Source organism: Budorcas taxicolor, chromosome 19, assembly GCF_023091745.1.
Source record: "Budorcas taxicolor isolate Tak-1 chromosome 19, Takin1.1, whole genome shotgun sequence".
In the NCBI taxonomy this organism is placed as follows: Eukaryota; Metazoa; Chordata; class Mammalia; order Artiodactyla; family Bovidae; genus Budorcas; species Budorcas taxicolor.
Window position 1 is genome coordinate 21,802,581 of NC_068928.1, and position 21,185 is coordinate 21,823,765.

The 21,185-nt window shown below is 46.4% G+C and overlaps 1 protein-coding gene across 1 annotated transcript in view; it reads left to right on the forward strand.

Annotated features, from left to right (window-relative positions):
• Nucleotides 1–13,288: 13,288 nt before the first annotated feature.
• The window catches only part of NXN (nucleoredoxin), a 159,673-nt gene continuing 151,776 nt past the window's right edge, over nucleotides 13,289–21,185 (forward strand). The window contains exon 1 of the mRNA XM_052657394.1: nucleotides 13,289–13,716. Within this exon, the coding sequence (XP_052513354.1) occupies nucleotides 13,357–13,716 (360 nt within the window). The 5' untranslated portion in view covers nucleotides 13,289–13,356. The remainder of the gene's footprint in view (nucleotides 13,717–21,185) is intronic.

Below are 21,185 nucleotides of genomic sequence, written 5' to 3' on the forward strand. Positions count from 1 at the left end.
CCAGCCCTAGAGTGTGTTGTGAGATGCGGATGGGATGAGGTGCTTTGCCAATTAACGTGATATGAATGTATGGCATAAATGTTTTATTCAGTAATTGAGCCGTTGAGGGGAGAGAGAAGGGGCCATAAAAATGAATGAACGAATGAGTGAAGTTTAAGACAAAAAAAAAAAAAGGAAATCCCCTGGCTATCCACTGCTTAGGACTCTGTGTTTCACTTCCGAGGGCCCTGGTTCCAGCCCTGATGCGGGAATTAAAAATCCGTCGAGCCGCGCAGCCAAAAAAAAAAAAAATTAGTGAAGCTAGCCGAGTTTAAGCACGAGGTGGCTATGGCCAGATGGAGAGCGAGGGAGTCCGAGGCTGCTACTGCCTCCAGCCAGTTGTCGTTAATGGAGTTGACGATGTGGGCCTAGCATTGCGGTGAAAGCCACTTCGATTATGCTGAAGCACCTAAAGTGTTTACTAGCTTGCAAACTCAGAACCTGGAGGTTAACTGAGAGATAGCGCCGTGTATGAACCCAGGAAACCTTTCACAGTAGTTTCTATGGTACCAAAATGGATCCCAAACTATTGTATTGATCCAGACTTGCAGCATATCTGGTTGTATCAGCTAAGAGAAACATAAATGGAAACAGGAGATGGGGAGGGTAGCCAGTCAACAGAGGATGAGAGACCCCTTGGGCAGCCAGAGTTGTCTGTGTCACCAGGCAGAACCTACAGTTCACCCTGCTTCAGCTCCCACCAGACCATGAGCCCACTCATCCTAACTGGTAGTTTCCCAGTTGTTGAGTCCAGATCTCATTGCACTCGCCGGCTCAGCTGCATTTGCTGCTGTTGACGCATCATTGCTTTGAAGATTCTTCAGTTTCTGTGGAGCTCCTCTCTCCTAGTTTTGCCAAAGCCTCTCCAGCTTGTCAGTCTTCTGTGCTGACACCTCTCCACCTGACCGTTTCCTGTTGGTCCCCTTGGGGCTTCATCCTTTATCCTCATTCCGCCTGGGCAGCTCATCCACGTTCCTGACTTCTACTACCACCTGTACTGCAGGGTGCATGCACGCGCGTGTGCTAAGTCGCTTTAGTCGTGTTTGACTCTTTGCGACCCCCTATACCGTAGCCCACCAGGCTCCTCTGCTCATGGGATTCTCCAGGCAAGAATACTGAAGTGGGTTGCCATGTCCTCCTCCAGGGGATCTTCCCAACCCAAGGACTGAATCGGCGTCTCTTCTGCATTGTCAGGCAGGTTCATTACCCCTAGTGCCACCTGGTAAGCCCCTGTACTGCAGCAGTGACTCCCAAATCTTCATCTCCAGCTCCAAGCCGTCTCATCAGCATGGGAACCAGACATTCCCTACAGGCATCTTTAACTCAGCACACCCTGCCAACCACCCATTCCTTCCAGAAGAGTGAGAGGCCCAGGGTTCTGATTCACGCAGAGGTCTTAAGAGCCAAAGTTGGATCTGAGAGAGGTTGGGACAGACCCCTAGGCAAGTCTCAGGCAAGGTGGCCTTGGAAAGCAAGGAACGATCTAAACAATTAATCCATGGGATGAGTTAGAGAGCAAGAATCAATCCCACAATGAAGAGTCTGCATCAGAGTGCAGGTGAGATCAAAGTCAGCAAGTGAAATCAAAGTCACCTGCTTGCCGCAACTAGAAAAAGCCTGCATGCAGCAACAAAGACACTTGCAGGCAAAGATAAAAAAATTTTTTTAAAGCTGTGGTACCATGGTGAGGCAGGGAGAAGCCTGGAACATGTTCCAGCCTGTTTTCTGGAACATGATGGCCTGGATCGCAGAACGAGACACAGATACCCGGATCCGCTACTTCTCTTCCCCCACCCATCTCCTTCCATAGGTGGAATGGGTTTCACCTGATGGAAAGCTTGAACCTCTTCAAGCATATTCCACAAGTAAGAAGTGGTTTCCCATGTCTGTTTCCCTGGCCTGAACCTTTGCCTGTCTAGGGACTTTATCTGGCCACAGCCTCACGGGAGTCCAATCGCTCTCACGTTACAGGCTGTCTGTTCCGGCCATGGGGATACAGGGTTGAGGCAGCATCTCAGTGGGTCAGAGAGAACAGGAGACACTTCATGATAAATGAGATTCACAGAGAAGTCAGAATGCCCTGAATTGATGACCCATCACCTGGACTGATGGGTAGTGGCACAGATGAAGTCGCTCAGTCGTGTCCGACTCTGCAACCCCATGGACTGTAGCCTACCAGGCTCCTCCCTCCATGGGATTCTCCAGGCAAGAGTACTGGCACAGATGGGGAGGGGCCACACTGGAGGAGGGCCTGATCATCTCTCGCTCTGGGTGTCTGGGAGAGCCTGGCTGCTGTGATTGCCTCGGCATGTCAAGAGCCCGGGAGTAAAAGAAATAGCAGGAGTGGGTTGGAAAGAGGAGGTCTGAGTTGAAAGGCACAGTGTGTCCTGTGTGGATTTGAGTTGTATGTGAATTTGGTAACAGCGATTAGTCTGAATAGTCCCGTTGCTGGTAGGAGGTCTGGCCACATAGGTAGCCAACTGAGTCACCCTGGATGGTGGGTACTGGATAAGTGACTTTGTATTTAAAGGGCCCTGATCCATGTCCTTCAAAATCAGAGGACAGCTAGGAACTAAGCATGGAAATATGGCAGCTGAGAAACTCATGGAAGAAGATACTAACAAGAAGTGGCTGGAGCCTGGCTGGAGCAGATGCTCAGGAACCCCGAGAAGGTGACAGTATCCACCAGCATCCCCAGGATGGCTTCGTCTTCATGTGAGGAATGTAGGTCAGAGAAGAAATCCAAGGATATTTGAGAATCAAGACTTGGTACGATCCTGGACTTCCTTGACGGTGCAGTGGATAAGAATCTGCCTGCCATGGGTTTGATCCCTGGTCCAGGAAGATTCCACATCCTATAGAGCAACTGAGCCCGTGTGCCACAACTGCTGAAGCCTGAGAGCCTAGAGCCTGTGGTCCACAACAAGAACAGCCACTGCAGGAAGTCTGAGCACTGCAGCTAGAGAGGAGCCCCCACTCGCCACCACTGAAGAAAGCCTGCTTGCAGCAACAAAGACCCAGTGCAACCAAACATAAATAATAAAATAATAAATACATTTTCAAAAAAGACTTGGTACAATTCTGGCACCACCTGTCACATGTGGTCACATAAGGCAGTGGGTGAGCTTTAACAGAGGGCCACCTGAAGCCTGGCACACCTGTTTGGCTAGAGTTTCTGGTTAGGAAGGAATGATGGTGAGACACCGCACCTGAGCAGAGGCTGCCCTTACCTGGGTGTACTGCTATATTGCTTCACTCAACGGTCACAAAACCATCAGTGATCCCTTTACCCACTTGCCACCATCCCCAAAGCCAAAGTTTTCCATGTCCCGATAGATGACTGAGAAAGCCTGGAGTGCTCTGGGTTGAAGAAGGAACTGTCCTAGGAGGGGCACCGCAGGCATACAGCTTTGTTGTGGGCTGGGTCCAGGCAGGGCAGGTATTATTTTTTATTGTAAATAACATATTTAGCCACAGCTCAGTCATTTGTGAGCTCTGTTGATCTGCAAGGAACACTGGCAGGTAGGCCTCTGAGCAGACAGAAGAATAAGAGCCTGTCATTGAATGCATTGCTTGGGCATCAGTGCCCTGTATGGACAAGAAGAAGCTGTAGGATTGAGAGCTGGACCAGGACTCAGGATGCTGAGGCCAGCCTGGGTTTTAGAGGGAAACTTCCATCCCTCCATCCAAGAGAAGAGACTTTGGCCCCAAATGGGCTCTGTGAGCAGTCAGGAGGCAGCACCAGAGGTTGGCAGGAAATGCTTTGGACTGTAAACTGGGAGCGAAAGGACAGAAGCCTCTCACCCCAGTAGGAGGCCTCAGAAAGCAAAGATCAAAATAAAGAAATAAACACACTAAACCTCAAAAAAGAAAAAAGAGCAAAGAGCAGCCTGAACCAATCAGGGCGGCAGTTAGCCAGGAAAAAAAAACTCAAACTATCAGATTTCCAAATCAGGCTCCCCAGGATCAAGGAAGCAGATCTGAGAGGCAGAAGAGAGGGTTCATCTAAGAGGGAAAGACCATTAGTCTTAGATTCCATTCCTCCTGCATCTCCTATACACCTTTTAAATGTTTTTTAAACCCATCCTTCCTTTTTAGACTCAATGCTCTGATTTGCTGCTGCTGCTGCTAAGTCGCTTCAGTCGTGTCCGACTCTGAGCCCACCAGGCTCCCCCGTCCCTGGGATTCTCCAGGCAAGAACACTGGAGTGGGTTGCCATGTCCTTCAGTGCATGAAAGTGAAAAGTGAAAATGAAGTCGCTCAGTCGAGTCCGACTCTTAGCGACCCCATGGACTGCAGTCTACCAGGCTCCTCTGTCCATGGCATTTTCCAGGCAAGCATTTTCCAAATGCTCTGATTTAGCCTCTAGTCAATTTTCTTTTTCTGAAATAATTAATAAATTTTTGGATGCACTGGATCTTCATTGCTGTAAGTTTTCTCTAGTTGCCGTAAACAGGGGCTACTTTCTAGCTTCGGTGTCCAGGCTTCTCATTGCTGCAGCAGCTTCTCTTGTAGAACACGGGCTCTAGGTGTTCAGGCTTCAGTTATTGTGACCCAGAGGCTTAGTTGCTCTGAGGCATGTGGGATCTTCCCTGAGCAGGGATCGAACTCGCTTCCCCAGCATTGCAAGGCAGATTCTTTAACCCCTGGAGCACCAGGGAAGCCCTTTAGTCAATTCTCACCTAATAATTGACTCTTCACTGTTGGGCATGCCTCCTCCCTTGTTCTTCTCCAAACCATCCACAGGATGGTCTTTCAGCACCAAAGCGTGATCGTATGTCCTGCTCAGAATTCTTCTCCGTGTCAGGGTAAAGTCTAAATTGGATGTGTTGCTTCTACAGCTTGTGCCCAGGAAGACATATGCTTCTGTCCAAGCTTAGTGCTTTCTCGAACATTTCCATTTCCAGTGGTCTGCTTTCTATAATCTGTTTTGGATCTGGAAGTGGTGGCTCAGAATCATTCTCAATAACGTGTGGTCTTTAGTGTTTGTGAGGTGAGTTTGGACTTTAGGACTCCTTGTCATTTCTTTGATTTGTGCCGAGTTCTCAGTCAAGTGTAAATATATACAGTATTCTGGCCTGGAGAATTCCATGGACAGAGGAGCCTGGTGGGCTTTAATCCATGGGGTTGCAAAGAGTCAGACACAATTGAAGTGACTTAGCATAGTACAATACATACATATACATATATATGTGTGTGTATATATATATATAGGAATTCCCTGGTAGCTGAGTTGGTAAAGAACCTGCATGCAGTGCAGGAAACCTGGGTTCGATCCCTGGGTCAGGAAGATCCCCTAGAGAAGGAAGTGGCAACCCACTCCAGTGTTCTTGCTTGGAGAATCCTATGGACAGAGAAGCCTGGCAGGCTACAGTCCGTGGGGTCGCAAGAGTTGGACGTGACTTAGTGACTAAACCACCACCATATATTTAAATTTTATTTTTAATTGGATAATTGCTTCACAACATTATGGTGGTTTCTGCCACACGTCAGCATGAATCAGCCATAAGTATGCATGTCACCTCCCTCTTGAACCCCCTTCCCACCTCTCTCCCTATCCAACCCCTCTAGGTTGTCATAGAGCACCCACCAGCTTTGGGTTCCCTGTGACATACAGCAAATCCCCGCTGGCTATCCATTTTACACATATATGTTTCATATATGGTAATGTATATGTTTCAATGCTACGTCTCAAATCATCCCACCTTCTTCCTCCCCAACCGTCCAAAAGTCTGTTCTCTATGTCACCGTCTCTATCAACCTTAGATAGGTTCATCAGTACCATCTTTCGAGATTTTATATATATGCATTAATATATGATATTTGTCTTTCTCTTTCTGACTTACTTCACTCTATAATAGGCTCTAGGTTCATCTACCTCATTAGAACCAACTCAAAAAGCTGTAGAAATACAGCGAGTAATATTCCATTGTGTATCTGTACCACACTTCTTTATCTTTTCATCTGTCGATGGACATCTAGGTTGCTTCCATGTCCTAGCTATTGTACGTAGTGCTGCAGTGAACAATGGGATACGTGTGTCTTTTTCAATTATGGTTTCTTCAAGGTAAATGCCCAGTAGTGGGATTGCTGGCTCATATGATAGTTTTACTCTTAGTTTTCTAGGAAATTGCCGTACTGTTCTCCATCTTTAAAAAAAAAAAAAAACTTATTTAGGCTATACCAGGTCTTAGTTGTGGCATACAGGATTTTCAATCCTCACTGTGGTACAGAGGATACTTTTTAGTTGGGGCAATGCAGGATCTTTTAATTGCATTATGTAGAATCTTTAGTTGTGGCCCGTGAGATCTATTCCTTCAACCAGGGATTGAACCCAGTCCCCTTGTATTGGGAGTGCAGCATCTTAGCCACCAGACCGCTAAGGAAGTCCCAGAAAATGTTTATTTTTATTTCTTAATTCTTTATGCCTTTTACTTACAACATAGCCATGGTGACAACAGAGGTGTCCTGTACTGTTTCTAGTGCCAAATCCTTAGACTCCAGCCTGATTCTGAAGGAGGGGGGGTACTTAACATTCTGGAGCAGATTTCTTCCACAGCATAATTGTTTGGAGGTTTTATTGATTCACCCAGACTCAACAATCAGACTTGCTTACTATCTCTTCTGCTGTTGCTTTGGCTTTGCTTATGAAAAGCTGAATTGGAAATTTGGCCTATAGCCTGGCAGTCTGGTGGATGGTTAGAGCCGACTCCAGAATACTTATGTAATGAATCACACACACTGCTATATCTGCAGTAGGGTCACATCGATGACAAGTTGTAATCCTGAGATTTGCTCTGAAAAGTGTTGGAGGCAAACATAAATATGCATAATGTGTTTGTAGCACTTCGCATTTCTGACTCAGACAAGAATTACAAGGCTTGAAAAACGAGAGACCAGACTCCTGCTTTGCTGAGGGATAAAATGAAATCTAGAAAGAACTATGATGGGGAATTCCTAAAATTACATATCAAGTGGGTGCCAGAAAGAGAAGGAGCACACTACTGTTGTAACCAGGGAGGACAACACCCTGTCTCCCTTCCCTCATCTTTTTTCTTTTTTTAATATTTATTTGGCTGCACTGGATCTATGTTTCAGTCCATGGCATCGCTGATCTTCATTGTGGCATGCAGGATCTTTTTTAGTTGTGGCACATGAAGTCTAGTTCCGAGACCAGGAATGGAAGCATGGAGTATTATCCGTGCATTGGAAGCATGGAGTGTTATCCACTGGGCCACCAGGGAAGCTCCTCCCTTCCCTCGTCTTGATCTTTGTCAAGCCTTGCCTCCATATTTTGCTTCTTTCACCTCTCTATCAAACAATTTCCCTTATCAGTACATCTGCCACCAAAGACCAGGTTTTAAAAAAGGATAACGGAGATGCCAAAAACTGTACTAGAGAATTAATTTACAGGTAGAATCACTTTACAGGGAACTTCCAATTAAATGGAATACATTTTTTAAGGAATTCCCTGTTGGTTCAGTGGTTGACTCTAGGCTTTTGCTGCCAAGGGCCCAGATTCAATCCCTGGTTAGGGAATTAAGATTCTGTAAGCCTTGCAGTATGCCCCCCGTCTCCCCGAAAAGGAATACTTTGCTTGAATCAGTTTTGACTCAAATTTTGTTGACTCAATTATTTCTTGAAGTAAGTGGACTTGGAAAACTTTTATAATCAAAGTGTTCATTGTGTGCTAATAGCTTTGTTTTAATGGCATCTGAATTTTGTGTGTGTGTGAAACACTTTGTCTCTTATTCTGAGATGTCCTGATATTCTTTAAATATTCCTTTCTCCACTTGCAGCATCTTAACCTCGAATAGGTTCTTATTTGAAAATTCAAAATATACTTTCTTTTTGGACTAGAATAATACCTTCCAGATTTTTCTCCCATTTATTCCAAAGTTGTTCAATTTCCTTCCCTAAGCAACCTGTTACTACTTTTAACTGTCCTTCCAGATATATTTCATCCATATATAAACTTTACATTTATGTATATATATACATTTTTTCCTCCACTTAAAAATTTACAAGTGGTTGCTTAATATTTTCTGCATATTCTGCACCTTACTTTCTCTTGTATTACATCTTAGAGAGATGTCATACCAGTGTATGTGATGGTGAATTTTGTGTGCCAACTTGACTAGGCTACAGCATGCCCTGGTATTTGGAGACAGTATATTTCTCATTTAGGTTTCCTTTTCTGGCCCGTTTTTTAAAACTTTTTACTTTGTATTGGGGTTTAGACATTTAACACAGTGGCAAAGAATCTGCCTGCAATGCAGGAGACTCAGGAGATGCTGATTCGATTCCTGGATCAGTAAGATCCCCTGGAGGAGGGCATGGCAACCCACTCCAATATTCTTCCTGGAGAATCCCATGGACAGAGGAGCCTGGCGGGCTACAGGGGTTACAAAGATCCAAACATGACTGAAGTGACAGAGCATGCACGCATAGCCATTTAACAATGCTGTGATGGTTTCAGGTGAACAGTGAAGGGACTCAGCCATGCATATACACAGGTATCTGGTCTCCTCGAGACTCCCCTCCCATCAGGGCTGCCACACTCTGGCTCATTGTTAAAAACATATGTGTTTATTTGGCTGTGTTGAGTCTTGGTTGTGGCACTCAGGATCTTTGTTGCATTATGCAGATCTTTTTTGGGGGGCTCCAGCACAGCAGTTGCGATGTGTGGGCTCTGGAGCATGCAGTCCCAGTAGTTGCAGCTTACCAATTTAGTTGCTCGGTGGCATGTGGGATCATGATCTTGGTATTATCTTTATTTGGCGAGAAAGTATAGTTTAAGGAGATGCATATGGGTGCCAAGTTGACAAGGGGTAGGCTTGTGATTTCTGCTATATTGACTATGCCAAAGCCTTTGACTGTGGGGATCATAAACTGTGGAAAATTCTGAGAGAGATGGGAATACCAGACCACCCGACCTGCCTCTTGAGAAACCTGTATGCAGGTCAGGAAGCAACAGTTAGAACCGGACATGGAACAACAGACTGGTTCCAAATAGAAAAAGGAATACGTCAAGGCTGTATATTGTCACCCTGCTTATTTAGCTTATATGCAGAGTACATCATGAGAAACGCTGGGCTGGAGGAAGCACAAGCTGGAATCAAGATTGCCGGGAGAAATATCAATAACCTCAGATATGCAGATGACACCACCCTTATGGCAGAAAGTGAAGAACTAAAAAGCCTCTTGATGAGAGTGAAAAAGTTGGCTTAAAGCTCAACATTCAGAAAACAAAGACCATGACATCTGGTCCCATCACTTCATGGCAAATAAATGGGGAAACAATGGAAACAGTGTCAGACTTTATTTTTGGGGGGCTCCAAAAGCACTGCAGATGGTGACTTCAGCCATGAAATTAAAAGACGCTTACTCCTTGGAAGGAAAGTTATGACCAACCTAGATAGCATATTAAAAAGCAGAGACATTACTTTGCCAACAAAGGTCCATCTAGTCAAGGCTATGGTTTTTCCAGTGGTCATGTATGGATGTGAGAGTTGGACTGTGAAGAAAGCTGAGCGCCGAAGAAGTGATGCTTTTGAACTACGGTGTTGGAGAAGGCTCTTGAGAGTCCCTTGGACTGCAAGGAGATCCAACCAGTCCATCTTAAAGGAGCTCAATCCTGGGTGTTCTTTGCAAGGACTGATGCTGAAGCTGAAACTCCAATACTTTGGCCACCTCATGTGAAGAGTTGACTCATTGGAAAAGACCCTGATGCTGGGAAAGATTGAAGGCAGGAGGAGAAGGGGATGACAGAGGATGAGACGGCTGGATGGCATCACTGACTCGATGGGCATGAGCTTGAGTGAACTCCGGGAGTTGGTGATGGACAGGGAGGCCTGGCGTGCTGCAATTCATAGGGTCGCAAAGAGTTGGACATGACTGAGGGACTGAACTGAACTGAGCTGAACTGAGGCTTGTGATACTTAATTTTATGTGTCAAATTGACTGGGGTATGGATATTTGGTTAAACACTATTATAGGTATGTCTGTGGGGGTGTTTCTGGGTGAGATCAGCACATGAAATAGTAGACTGAGTAAAGCAGGTTGCCCTCTCCAATGTGGGTGGGCTTCATCCAATCAGTTGAAGGCCCAGGTAGAAGAAAATGTAAGGGAGAATTCCCTTTCTCTACCTACCTTCGAACTGGGACATAGGTCTCCTGCTGCCTTTGGACTCAATAGGGACTAGAACTTATACCATCAGCTCTTCTGATTCTCTGGCCTTTGGACTCAGACTAGAATTAACTATACCATCAGTTTTCCTGGGCCTCTGGATGGCTGACTGTTGATTTTGGGACTTCTCAGCCTTCATGATCATGTGAACCAATTTTTTGTAGCAAATCTCTGTGTTGGTTCTCTTTCTCTGGTGAACATAGACTGATACAGTGTATACAGAAATCTTTTTAATTCTTTTCAGTGACTAGATTGTATTCCAGATGATGAATGTGCCATCTTTTATTCCTCCTCATTGATACATAATTAGGCTCTTTACAGTTTTCCAGCCTTTTTCTAAGTTCACCAATGTATCAGTAACTATCTGTACATATACATCTTTTTCTTTGACCTGGCGCATGTGGCAATGAGATCTTAATTCTCTGACCAGGGATCGAACCTGTGTCCCTGCAGTGGAGGCACAGTGTCTTAACCACTGGACTGCCAGAGATGTCCCAACACAGATACATTTTTGTGCACGTATGCTTCTAGTCCTGAAGACCAAGGAATGTGATTCATGAATCTTACAGATTAAAAATATGTATTTGTCCAGTGCATGCTTTGTCTGATATCACATGCCTTAGAATGCAATTTCTCAAAAGGAAAACTCTGTAATGTGTATGTACTATAAATGTCAGGCATGTTGTGGTTCCTTAACACATATTTTAAAACAATAATAGTTTGCAGAATAGCCAGTAAATTCATGTGACATAATTAGCTAAATACCAGTAGGGGTATTTTCTTTAAGTGGGTCTCTTGAACCGCAGATTCAGAGAGCGTGCTTTCGACAAGCCCAGAGAGTCCTTCAGGCTTCTTCTTATAACAAACACCCACTCGAACTATGATTTTGGAATCATTTCCATTGCAAATCCCCTCTTTCCACACCCCTTTAAAAGGCAGCTGCAATATTTGGCATGTAACCAGGGCCTGCTGCACCAACAATTCTCTAAATTTTATTTATATTTCATGCACAGTATGTTCAAACTCTCACTTTCCCAGGTGCCAGATGCTGGTTTGGACACACTCCAGTGGAAAGTGCTTTCCTGTAAAATAATAAAAGGAAAATGCTGAACAAACCACCTTTTTATACAGACTTGCACCTAGTATACCAGAGTTAAGTACTATAATAGTGACTTCACTATTTCCCCCAATTTGCAATCCCCCAAATTCCCTCCTCACCTCCCTCCACAACAAATACTTTGTCTCTAGGCATCAATAAGATGCTTATGGTCCCCTTACCTCTCTTCAGCGTTCACTTGGAAGCATCAGGGTATAGAAGTCTGTCTTACATGCTTTGGATTGCATCTGATGCAACCCACCCACGGGCATTTCCAGAATTTCAAAAAGATATCTAACAAATTAATGTCTGTTATGTTAATGGCTTTTATATGTTTTCACTAAAAAGTGATGCTTTCCATGTGTTGGTAATAATACTGTCTCTGCAGTCACACAGAATTTTGCCAGGACACTCAGAATGAACTCAGAATTCGCCTTTGTCATAGGGTTCTCGCCTGCCTAAAGGCAATCCTCAATCCAAAGAGCCTACTTATGAAATGAGCAGCAGTGTTAGGTGGATACTGAGAAAGTGGCTATCATTCAAGAGATTGCCAGTCCACCCGTGGTATCCACCTCCACCTCTTTCACCAGTTTCTGTGGTAACATTTCACTGAGCTGAGAACCAGTAGAATTCCTTGTTCTATTCCAGAAAAACTGGGAACCTTAGGCATTAAAATTTATGTTTGTGCCAAAAAGCTTGTGGTTATGTTATGAGGTTTAAATGAACTCTTGTAAAACGGGTTATGATTTGTGTGTGTGTTTGTGTGTGTGGAAAGCAGCTATAAAATACAAATATTCTGCCTGGTTGCTGGTATCCCTGTCTTTTCTTGCTCTTTCCACTAGATGGCGGTGGATGCCCAAGAAATAACTTGCAAAGGGCCGGGGGAGGGCGGTGAGAGGGGTGTTCTTTTCTTTCACTGGGTTGTTGGTAGCTGAGCTGGCATGTTCTTGTTCCTCTGTTGCGAGTGGGCATGGTATAATTTTTCTTTTTTCGTGTATGTGTTGGGGGGAGGCCGGAAGACTTGCCACAGACCACCTGTTTAATCCAGGTTCAGTTTAAGCATAGGGTAGCATCTCGCCAGCTGGCAAAAAAAAAAATCCATAGAATTTCTCTCAACTATCAACAGACTTGGGTAGACGCTACGGAACCGTTTCAGGAGAGCAGCCAGCATCGATTTAGAGATGCCGCGGCATCTGTTGCCTATATTTGTGGAGATGGAAGAAAGCCACTCGTTGGTGAGGAATGACCGCGGCGACCTGGGGACTGAAATTCACACTGCGACCTGCGATCAACCCACAAGTACTTATGGATTCCCTCCCATGTGCCCATCACTGGATCAGAAGCTACGCAAGAAACAAGAGGTGGCGTGCTTCCGGCCTCTTGTGGTAGAGAACACAAAACATACACAGAGAGATCAGCAAGACCTAGCCGGACCAAGTTAACATTGTGTGAAGACGGTTAAGTCCTACAAGTATTATGAGATCAGTGGGGGTACAAACGGCCAACGGGATAGGCTGTGGGTAGGGAGAGTGCAGGGAAGAAGAACAAGGAGGGATAAGAGAACTCGGGTGGGAATCTTTGGAGAATTCCGGAGAGAATTTGGAATTCGGGAGCGAAGAGGAAATGGGAGGGAAGGGAGAGGCCAAGCCTGCCCTGCGCGGACTGCAGCTTCGGAAAGCCTGGCTCAGCGGCCCCTTCTGCTTTCTTCACTTAGGTCCCAGGCATTTCCGACAGACCGGAGAGTCTCGGGTGAGCCTTCTCGCCGGGGCTATCTCGGGAGCACTTCGGCTACGCGGCGGGAGCCCGCGCCGTCGGCCGCAGCCAGTGCTCGGGAGGCAAGCTCGGCTGCAAAGGGGGCGTGGCGTGGTGAGGGGGCGTGCCGTGGGCGTGACAGATGGGCGTGGCTCCCCTCCCGCCTGTGGCCGCCGACGCCGCAGCAGCTGCCGCCTCCGCCCGCCGCGCGGACCGAGGGAGCGGTGTTGCCGCCGCCTGCCCGCCCGGGTGCCTGCGAGCCCGGGCTGCGGTGGGCCAGGATGTCGGGCTTCCTGGAGGAGCTGCTGGGCGAGAAGCTAGTGACTGGCGGCGGCGAGGAGGTGGACGTGCACTCGCTGGCCGCCCGCGGCATCTCGCTGCTCGGGCTCTACTTCGGCTGCAGCCTGAGCGCCCCCTGCGCGCAGCTCAGCGCCAGTCTGGCCGCCTTCTACGGCCGCCTGCGGGGGGACGCGGCGGCGGGGCCGGGGCCGGGGCCGGGGGCCGGGGCGTCGGCGGAGCCCGAGCCGCGGCGCCGCCTGGAGATCGTCTTCGTGTCCTCGGATCAGGACCAGCGGCAATGGCAGGACTTCGTGCGGGACATGCCGTGGCTGGCGCTACCCTACAAGGAGAAGCACAGGAAGGTGAGCGGCGCCGGCCTCGTCGCGCGTTCCCGGGAGCTGGTCCTCGCGGCCCCCGGCGCCCCCGCTGCCCCCTCCTGTAGTGCACGCGCTTCCCCTGCCGCTCCTCAGCGTCCCCTGCCTCTGCCCGCCCCGCGTCCCGGGACCCTGCTGGATCGGGGTTCCCGCGGCGGCAACTCGGTGTCGATGCCAGGCCGCGCCCGCTGGGGAAGTTTGAAACCCCTCGGCCCCCGGGACCCTGACTCATGTCCTGGGGAGTCGAGGGCCGGGTCCCCACATGTTGGGAGCCTCCCGTAGCGGGTGGCTGCGGTCGGGGATCCCGACTCGGTGACCCCCAGCCCCGGGCTGAGGCGCGGGGAGGGGGCCCCTTCCTTCCCTCAGCCCTCGACTCCCCGCGGCTACCTGTGGTGGGGGGGAGGGCGCCGGCCCCTACCCATAATGCCCGAACCAGGAAGTTTCCTCTCTCCGAGAGAGATCTGCTTTCCTGAGGCTACCTCCTGCTGTGGCCGAGGGCGGGTCCCCCGGAGCCCTGGGGTGGGGGTGTCGGCCGCTGACCGTGGCTTTGGGCGAGAAGGGAGCTTGGTCGTCTCCCCTTGCCCTCCCTCCGCTCCCCCTTTGTCCCCCTCGGACTGAACTAGAGGCCACCAGGGAGCCTTTCATTGTCTGGCTGTCCAGCCAGCCATCCCTCCTGATACCTCCCGGGCACTGGACCAGACCCGTCCATGTGGCTATTAGTGGCTTGGTTGGTGGGCCACTGGTGTCTTGGCATCGAATTAAACGCTGAACCGATTCCTTAAGTGTAGACTGACCAGAAGAATGAGAATGGGGGAAATTTGCACTCCTCTGTCAACTTCTCAACCCCTCCTCTCGCCCGAGTTTGCTGCTGAAATTAGCTTGGATTTTTGAGTGTGTCTGTTGGATGAAGATGTCTGTTTTAATAAAACGAATTCAGGAAATTTTGCCATGAATCGAAACAGAAAAAGTTTTGGAGCGCTCTTGCTTAATTAGTATGCCTGCTGCAACGTGTGAATCCAGCGGGGTTCTTTCCTGAGGAGAATCTCTGTTTATGGAGTGGACAGAAGGGCTCTGCTGGGAGCGTTTAGATTCCACTCCGGAGGATGGTAAGGGCATGCCATGTGTTTCTTTAATGCCTATAGAATCTTGTTGAGAAGCATGATTTAGATTTAGTGAGAGTAAAAGGCTTATACTGTGGCCCCATACGTCTCAAGTAAATCATCCACAGAAGCAATGTTTGAAACGCAGTTTAACAAATAGAGTTTGTAAATTTAGCATTGGAAAAACATGGTCTCACAAACCACACAGAGGCAACACTTTGCGTTTTCACCACTTTTTAGATGATCTTGCCCATATTTGACTTATCTGCTTGGTACAGTGCAGGAATAGGAATAGCCAGTCCTTTTTTGCTTTAAAACATGGGAATCCTTTGTTTTCCTCAGTGGTAGTTTTTATGATCCTTTTGGGGAGGAGTAATGTCCAGAAAGTGATTTATCAAGAAATGTTTTCATTATTATGGCCTAGATCTATTGTAGACCAAAGTCTGTGTAAAGTACTGTCCTTATTGGGCATTACAAATGATTTCTAGCTTTTGCAAATACACAATGATGGTAAAATGTTACAGACTTAAGGCCTATTGTTATGTTTTCCCCCGTAAGTGATGGAAATACATTTTCTGGATAGTAGAAAAAGGAGCAAATTGAGATGTTACGCAAATGCCTAAACCTTTTTTTTTTTTTCCAAAAAGAATATTTAACGTGACAAAAGACCCTGATGCTGGGAAAGATTGGAGGTGGGAGGAGAAGGGGACGACAGAGGATGACAGGAGGCTTGGCATGCTGCAGTCCCAGGGGTCGCAAAGAGTTGGACATACTGGACGACTGAAGAACAACAGCGACAACAAGCCGTGCCTGCTTCACTATGTCTGACCAAGTCCTTTTGCGCACACACACAAAAAGTGGTTTGTGACCCCGGCCTGGACCTGTTCATTCCACCAAGATGAGGGTCTAGATGATACAGGGCAGACCCTGATTTGAAAATGCACTTCAGTTTGCTGGCACATGCCCTCGCCATGGTGTGTTAGCATCTTACCAACTTATTTTTCGCTTGGGGTTTTTCTGACTCACATTCTGTAGTTCAGAACCAGTCCCGTTTTTTGAGAAGGTAGTTTCTGCCCCTGGATTTTCGTGAATAGGAAACTTAAGATTTGATCCTAGTAACATTCTCTTTCATGGTGACATACCAGGTAAAAAGGCTCTATCCAGCTGGGTTTCTTATGGAAAACATACTCTTGGAAATTATAACAGCTGTGTACTTACTTTGGAAGAAATTATTCTCTCCCTTGAAACCAAAGAGATGTAAAAGCATTCCTTTTCTGTAACTTTGAGTTTTTGTCTCTCTTGTTTGAAATCAGGGTGCTGAGAAATCTGTGTGCTTGTGATGCCAATTCTGTGATAATAGTGAAAAACCCAGGACACCCCCAGTTCAGGGTACTGACTCAGTGGACACTTACCTTCTTGTTGATGGACCCTGTCCCTGTTGTTTCACCCAATGATAAAAATAGCATTAAAGGAAAGGATTTTGTTTTTACATTGAAGGGAAACCAAAGTTCCAGATTACTAATTTTTTTCAACTTCTCATTAACATTTATTCTTAAAACCGTTCGCATACTTCCCATTGGGATAACAAAGGATATGGTTCTAATTAGTTATTGGCTGGCATTTCTCTAAAGAAAATTGAAAAATTATGGTGGGGAAAGAAAATGCTGTGTGGTATTTTTTTCTTCTTTTATTAATTTCCCCCTTATTTAGTAAAAAAGTCCAGGGATAACCATATATGTTAAAACTGCATTTTGCCTGGCTTCTCTCACCTTGATTGAAACTGTAAGAGAATACCAGCTAATAGGATTCCCGAATCTTTGAAAAAAAAAAAAAATTCTTTATGGAACATTGTTCTGTTTCTGCTTGCTTTCGTGGTCAGTGCAAAGGTAATTGAAGCTTCATTTTTTGGCTTCCAACACACATATAAATAGCTGTGTAGAAATTATTAGATGATAATAGAACTTTGAGTGCTTTCATAAGAGTTGTGTTGTCAGGAAACATATAATCCTAAAGTTAAGGCAATTAGATTTGTTTTAATAAGTAGGTTTGTTTTTTGTTTTGTTAATAGACATTTTTCAGATTTCTGGAGAGAAAATGTGATGAATAGTTGGAAAATGGTGAACATTTGGACTTTGGGGATTTGATCTACTCCTTTGCATGTGTGCTAAGTCGTGTCCGGCTCTTTGTGACCCCATGGACTGTAACCCGCCAGGCTCCTCTGTCCATGGGATTTCCCAGGCAAGAATATTGGAGTGCCATTTCCTTCTCCAGGGGATCATCCCAACCCTCCCGACCCAGGGATGGAACCCAAGTCTCAGGGATGAAACCTGAGTCTCCTACATTGGCAGGTGGATTCTTTACCACTGAGCCACCAGAGAAGCCCATTTATGCCTGGGCTGAATGCCTGATGGAAAACATTTGATCGGGGTGTGCACCCTGACATGAAAAGATGCAGTACCACTGGTCTTGCTCTGGACAGGTTTGCTGGGCCCTGGCTTGGTCCTAGAACTTCCTGCCCCACAGAAAGCGGACAAGAAAGTTGGAGCAGGGGAGTGTCGGAGTCGGGGGTTCTGGTCTAGCATCTCTGGTCCACCCTCTTCAGCCAGGGCAAGTGGTATCTTCCTGTACCCTGTGCCGGTTGTTTGCTCTGGGTGATTGTGGGTCAGACTGAGTCAGAGACTTGGCTTAGAATTCACCTCAATCCCTTGGCTTTTAGGATGGGCCAAGATTTGGTACCATTCTGACAGTCTTACAGCTCCATCTCTCCAAACTCTTCCTCCCTCTAATCAAACACCCTAAGCCACCAAGAGAATGATTTCTGCAACACCGACACACCACTCTGCAGGTGATAAAAGATGGTAAAAAGGCACGGCTGTGAACACTGGACTTTTCTGCCTTCTTCATAAGGAGCCTGGACCAGCCAGGACAGCTCCCTCTGTTGACTGTGTTTCCAGGATCCATCTCATAAAAGACAACAGTCTGATTAAAATAATAGGAGCACTTTTCCTTGAGAGGCTTTTTCCTCATTCCATTATCTGTAAAGAATTTTTAAATCTTGTTTTTCTACTTTGCTTAACGAAGCTATCTAGTGTAGTGGCTGAAAATACAGACTCTTGTGCATCTGCCTGAGTTTAGATCCTTCCTCTGCCATTCATTAGCTATGTGATCTTGTGCAAGTTACCCTACCTCTCTATGCTTCAAGTTCCTTACCTGTAAAATGAAGATGACAACAGGACCCGCCTTACAGGATTATTGTAAAGATTATACAAGATAATATACACGTGCCTGGTGTATCATGCATGCTCAGTAAGTGCTAGCAATTATTATTTGTTAATAAATGGCCGTGAACTTTTTAGTCACTCATTTTATATATGAGCCTTCGGTATATATCACATTACATACTCACAAAACTGTGATGAGGTGTGTTTCTAACTTTTCAAATAAATGACTTTTATAAGCATACAAGGATCCGATCAAGAATCACTCTCAAAGAGATTACCATCAAGGAGAAAGATATAGAAAAATGAAAAAAAAGCAAACAAATGTTAGAAACAACGTCCCTGAAAGTACTGATTGTGCTGATATTTTACTGAGCTTCGTACTTGTATTTGCCAGTGAAACTTGAGACAGCCAGGCAGGGAAGCCAGGCATGATAAAGGATAAGAGCTTTCAGATGATGGGGCACCCTTCTTGAGAGAGATTAATTATGCACTTGGATGGTCGTTTTTGTGGTTTGCCAAAGCCATTAGGCGTGTCTTCTGCGGATCCTGGCTGCTCAAATCTGGGCGGCATGGGGGCGGCAGGATTACTCCTCTTTCACGTGGGAAATGGATGGTGCCCAGTCTCCGGAGCTGTAGAAACCTCACTCCCTAACTCGGAGTCGCCTCCCTTCCCAGCTCTGGAATGTTGTAGGATAGGTTTGTTCAGACCTGTCGCCATTTGGGGTTTAGTACTCATGTTTTAGTTAGTGGCTCAGGCCTGACCCACTGGCTGTCCACAGCTCTTGCTGATCGATTCCTCTTCTGATACAGGTTGGGAGTGAACCAGAGCATAGAGGAAAGCAGTGGGTTTTGAGGTTAGAATCATTGATTTAATTTACTCATTTCTTCCCCCCCATCCCACCCCCTTTTTATCACTGTGCCTTGTGGTTTGAGGCCTTGTTTTAATATCTGAGCAAATTGGAGAAAGAAGGCTTTGTATTATACACAGCTGGGGTGGGGGGTGAGCAAGTCCCTCAGTCCGGGGGGGCGGGCAGGGAGGGCTGTGGAAGGGGCGGTTCTTCTTTATTTTCTATGAGGACCTGGGGCCCCAGGGCTGGCCCCATTCTGAACTAGTTTGGGCTCCTTACTGTTGATCTTGTTTCGGGGGGAAACGGAGAGGAGGCTTGGCATAGGATGTGTTCTTTCTTCACGTTCTGAATTCCCAACGGTGCTCAGTGTTAACCACCAGGGTGCTTAGGTTTCTGTATTTCATTAACTTACCATTATGCTTATTCAAAGGCACTCAAAGAAAATGGCTTTGAGTTTAGAATCTTTCTGCTGATCCTGACTTTGACGACGCTCTTGCGTACTGTTCCTTTACATCTTGCCATTATTTAAAAAGTGACTACGAGTTTTTGAGTCTCAGGAGTCATCCTTGATTTCTCCTGCACCGCTCCCATCGAAAAAGGCTCCGAGCCTTGTTGATTCGGTCACAGCTCTCAGCTCTGACCCTTTCTTTCCTTCCCTTGCTTGAGTTCACTTTTCACCTGGTCCACAGCAGCCTCCTCCATGGGCTCTTTGCTTCCAGTGCTGACCGCTGATTCTCAAGACTAGAACTTCTCAAACTGTCAGTAGTCAAGGATTAGTTTCCTTCTGTTAATTTCCAATCAGTTCACACATACACACACACATGGCCCTATTATACATAACTCCTGTACAGCTTGAACCACATACAGCTCCCCACTGAGATGACAGCACATAGATTGGTCTCTGTCCTATTCAACAAGATGAGACTATTGATCACAGGCTTATATGTTGCTGGAATGTCTTCCTGCTATAAACCATTCTAGGTACACACTCTCCACTGCTGTATCTGCACTGTCGTGAATCAGTCACAAAGAACTGATGGATAAGCACTGGGCTACAGATCCTTCTTGAGCCCAGTGCTGCTCTTGACTGTTTCCAGAATGGAAAGACAAGTTCAAAAACACAACTCTGATTTTGTCATTCTGCTGAAGAATTCTTCAGTAGTTCTTCATAGCTTCTGGGGTCAAGTCCAAACTCTGGAACATGGTCCCCAACTCTTCTGCCTCATCTCCCACCTGGGTAATATCTTCTCTCACCTGGCTGAGTTTCAATCTGTCTAAAATCAGCCCTGGTTTCCTTGCTCTAATTAACTTTCCTGTGTCTTTCTGCTCTAGGTGGGATGCTTTTGTGAGCATCCGTAGATGGAGTACATGGTTAACAACTAGCCTCGTGTGTGTGTGTTTTGGGTGTTTTTAAATTTGACTCTAGAGCTTCTTCCTTTTAAAAATGTATTTATTTATTTGTGGCTGCGCGGGCTGCACATGGGCTTTCTCTAGTTGTGGCGAGCAGGGGCTCCTGCTCTGTTGAGGTGTGTGGGCTTCTCATTATGGTGGCTTCCCTTGTGGCGGAGCACAGGCTGTAAGTGCAGAGGCTTCAGTAGTTACAGTTCGTGGGCTCTAGAGCGTGGGCTCAGTAGTTACGGCCCACAGGCTCAGTTGCCCCATTGCATGTGGAATCTTCTCGGACTAGGGATCAAACCCATGTCCCCTGCATTGGCCACTGAACCCCCAAGGAAGTCCAACTGTAAGCTTCTTGAGGACAGAAACCAATCAAAGGATGGGGAAGATGATCAGTGTTTTGGTTCTGAGGACTGAATAATATGGTCACAGAAAGTAATAATATGGTCGCATGCAACTTTGAGATTGGTAACTTGAAAACAGTATTTTCCACATTGTGTGAGTTGAATGTGCAGTTTCATGAGTACTTAGCTTGATTTTAACATTTAATATTAGAGTTAGGCCCTAACTGAATTGCATAATTGTATATACCCACAGTATGTGGGTGTTTTTGTTTTTGTTTCTTAATGAATGCTTTCAAGAGCACTTCCACAAGCAAGTAGATGTATAACTCCATTGCCCTATAATTCTGTGCTCAAAAATAGAAAAAGACAAGCCTCTCCTTTTTTGAGATGTCTTCCCAGGTGGCACAGTGGCAAAGAATCCGCCTGCCAAAGCAGGAGAAGCGGGTTCAATCCTGGGTTGGAAAGATCCCCTGGAGTAGGAAATGGCAACTTACTCCAGTATTCTTGACTGAAAAATGCCATGGACAGAGGAGCCTAGTGGGCTATAGT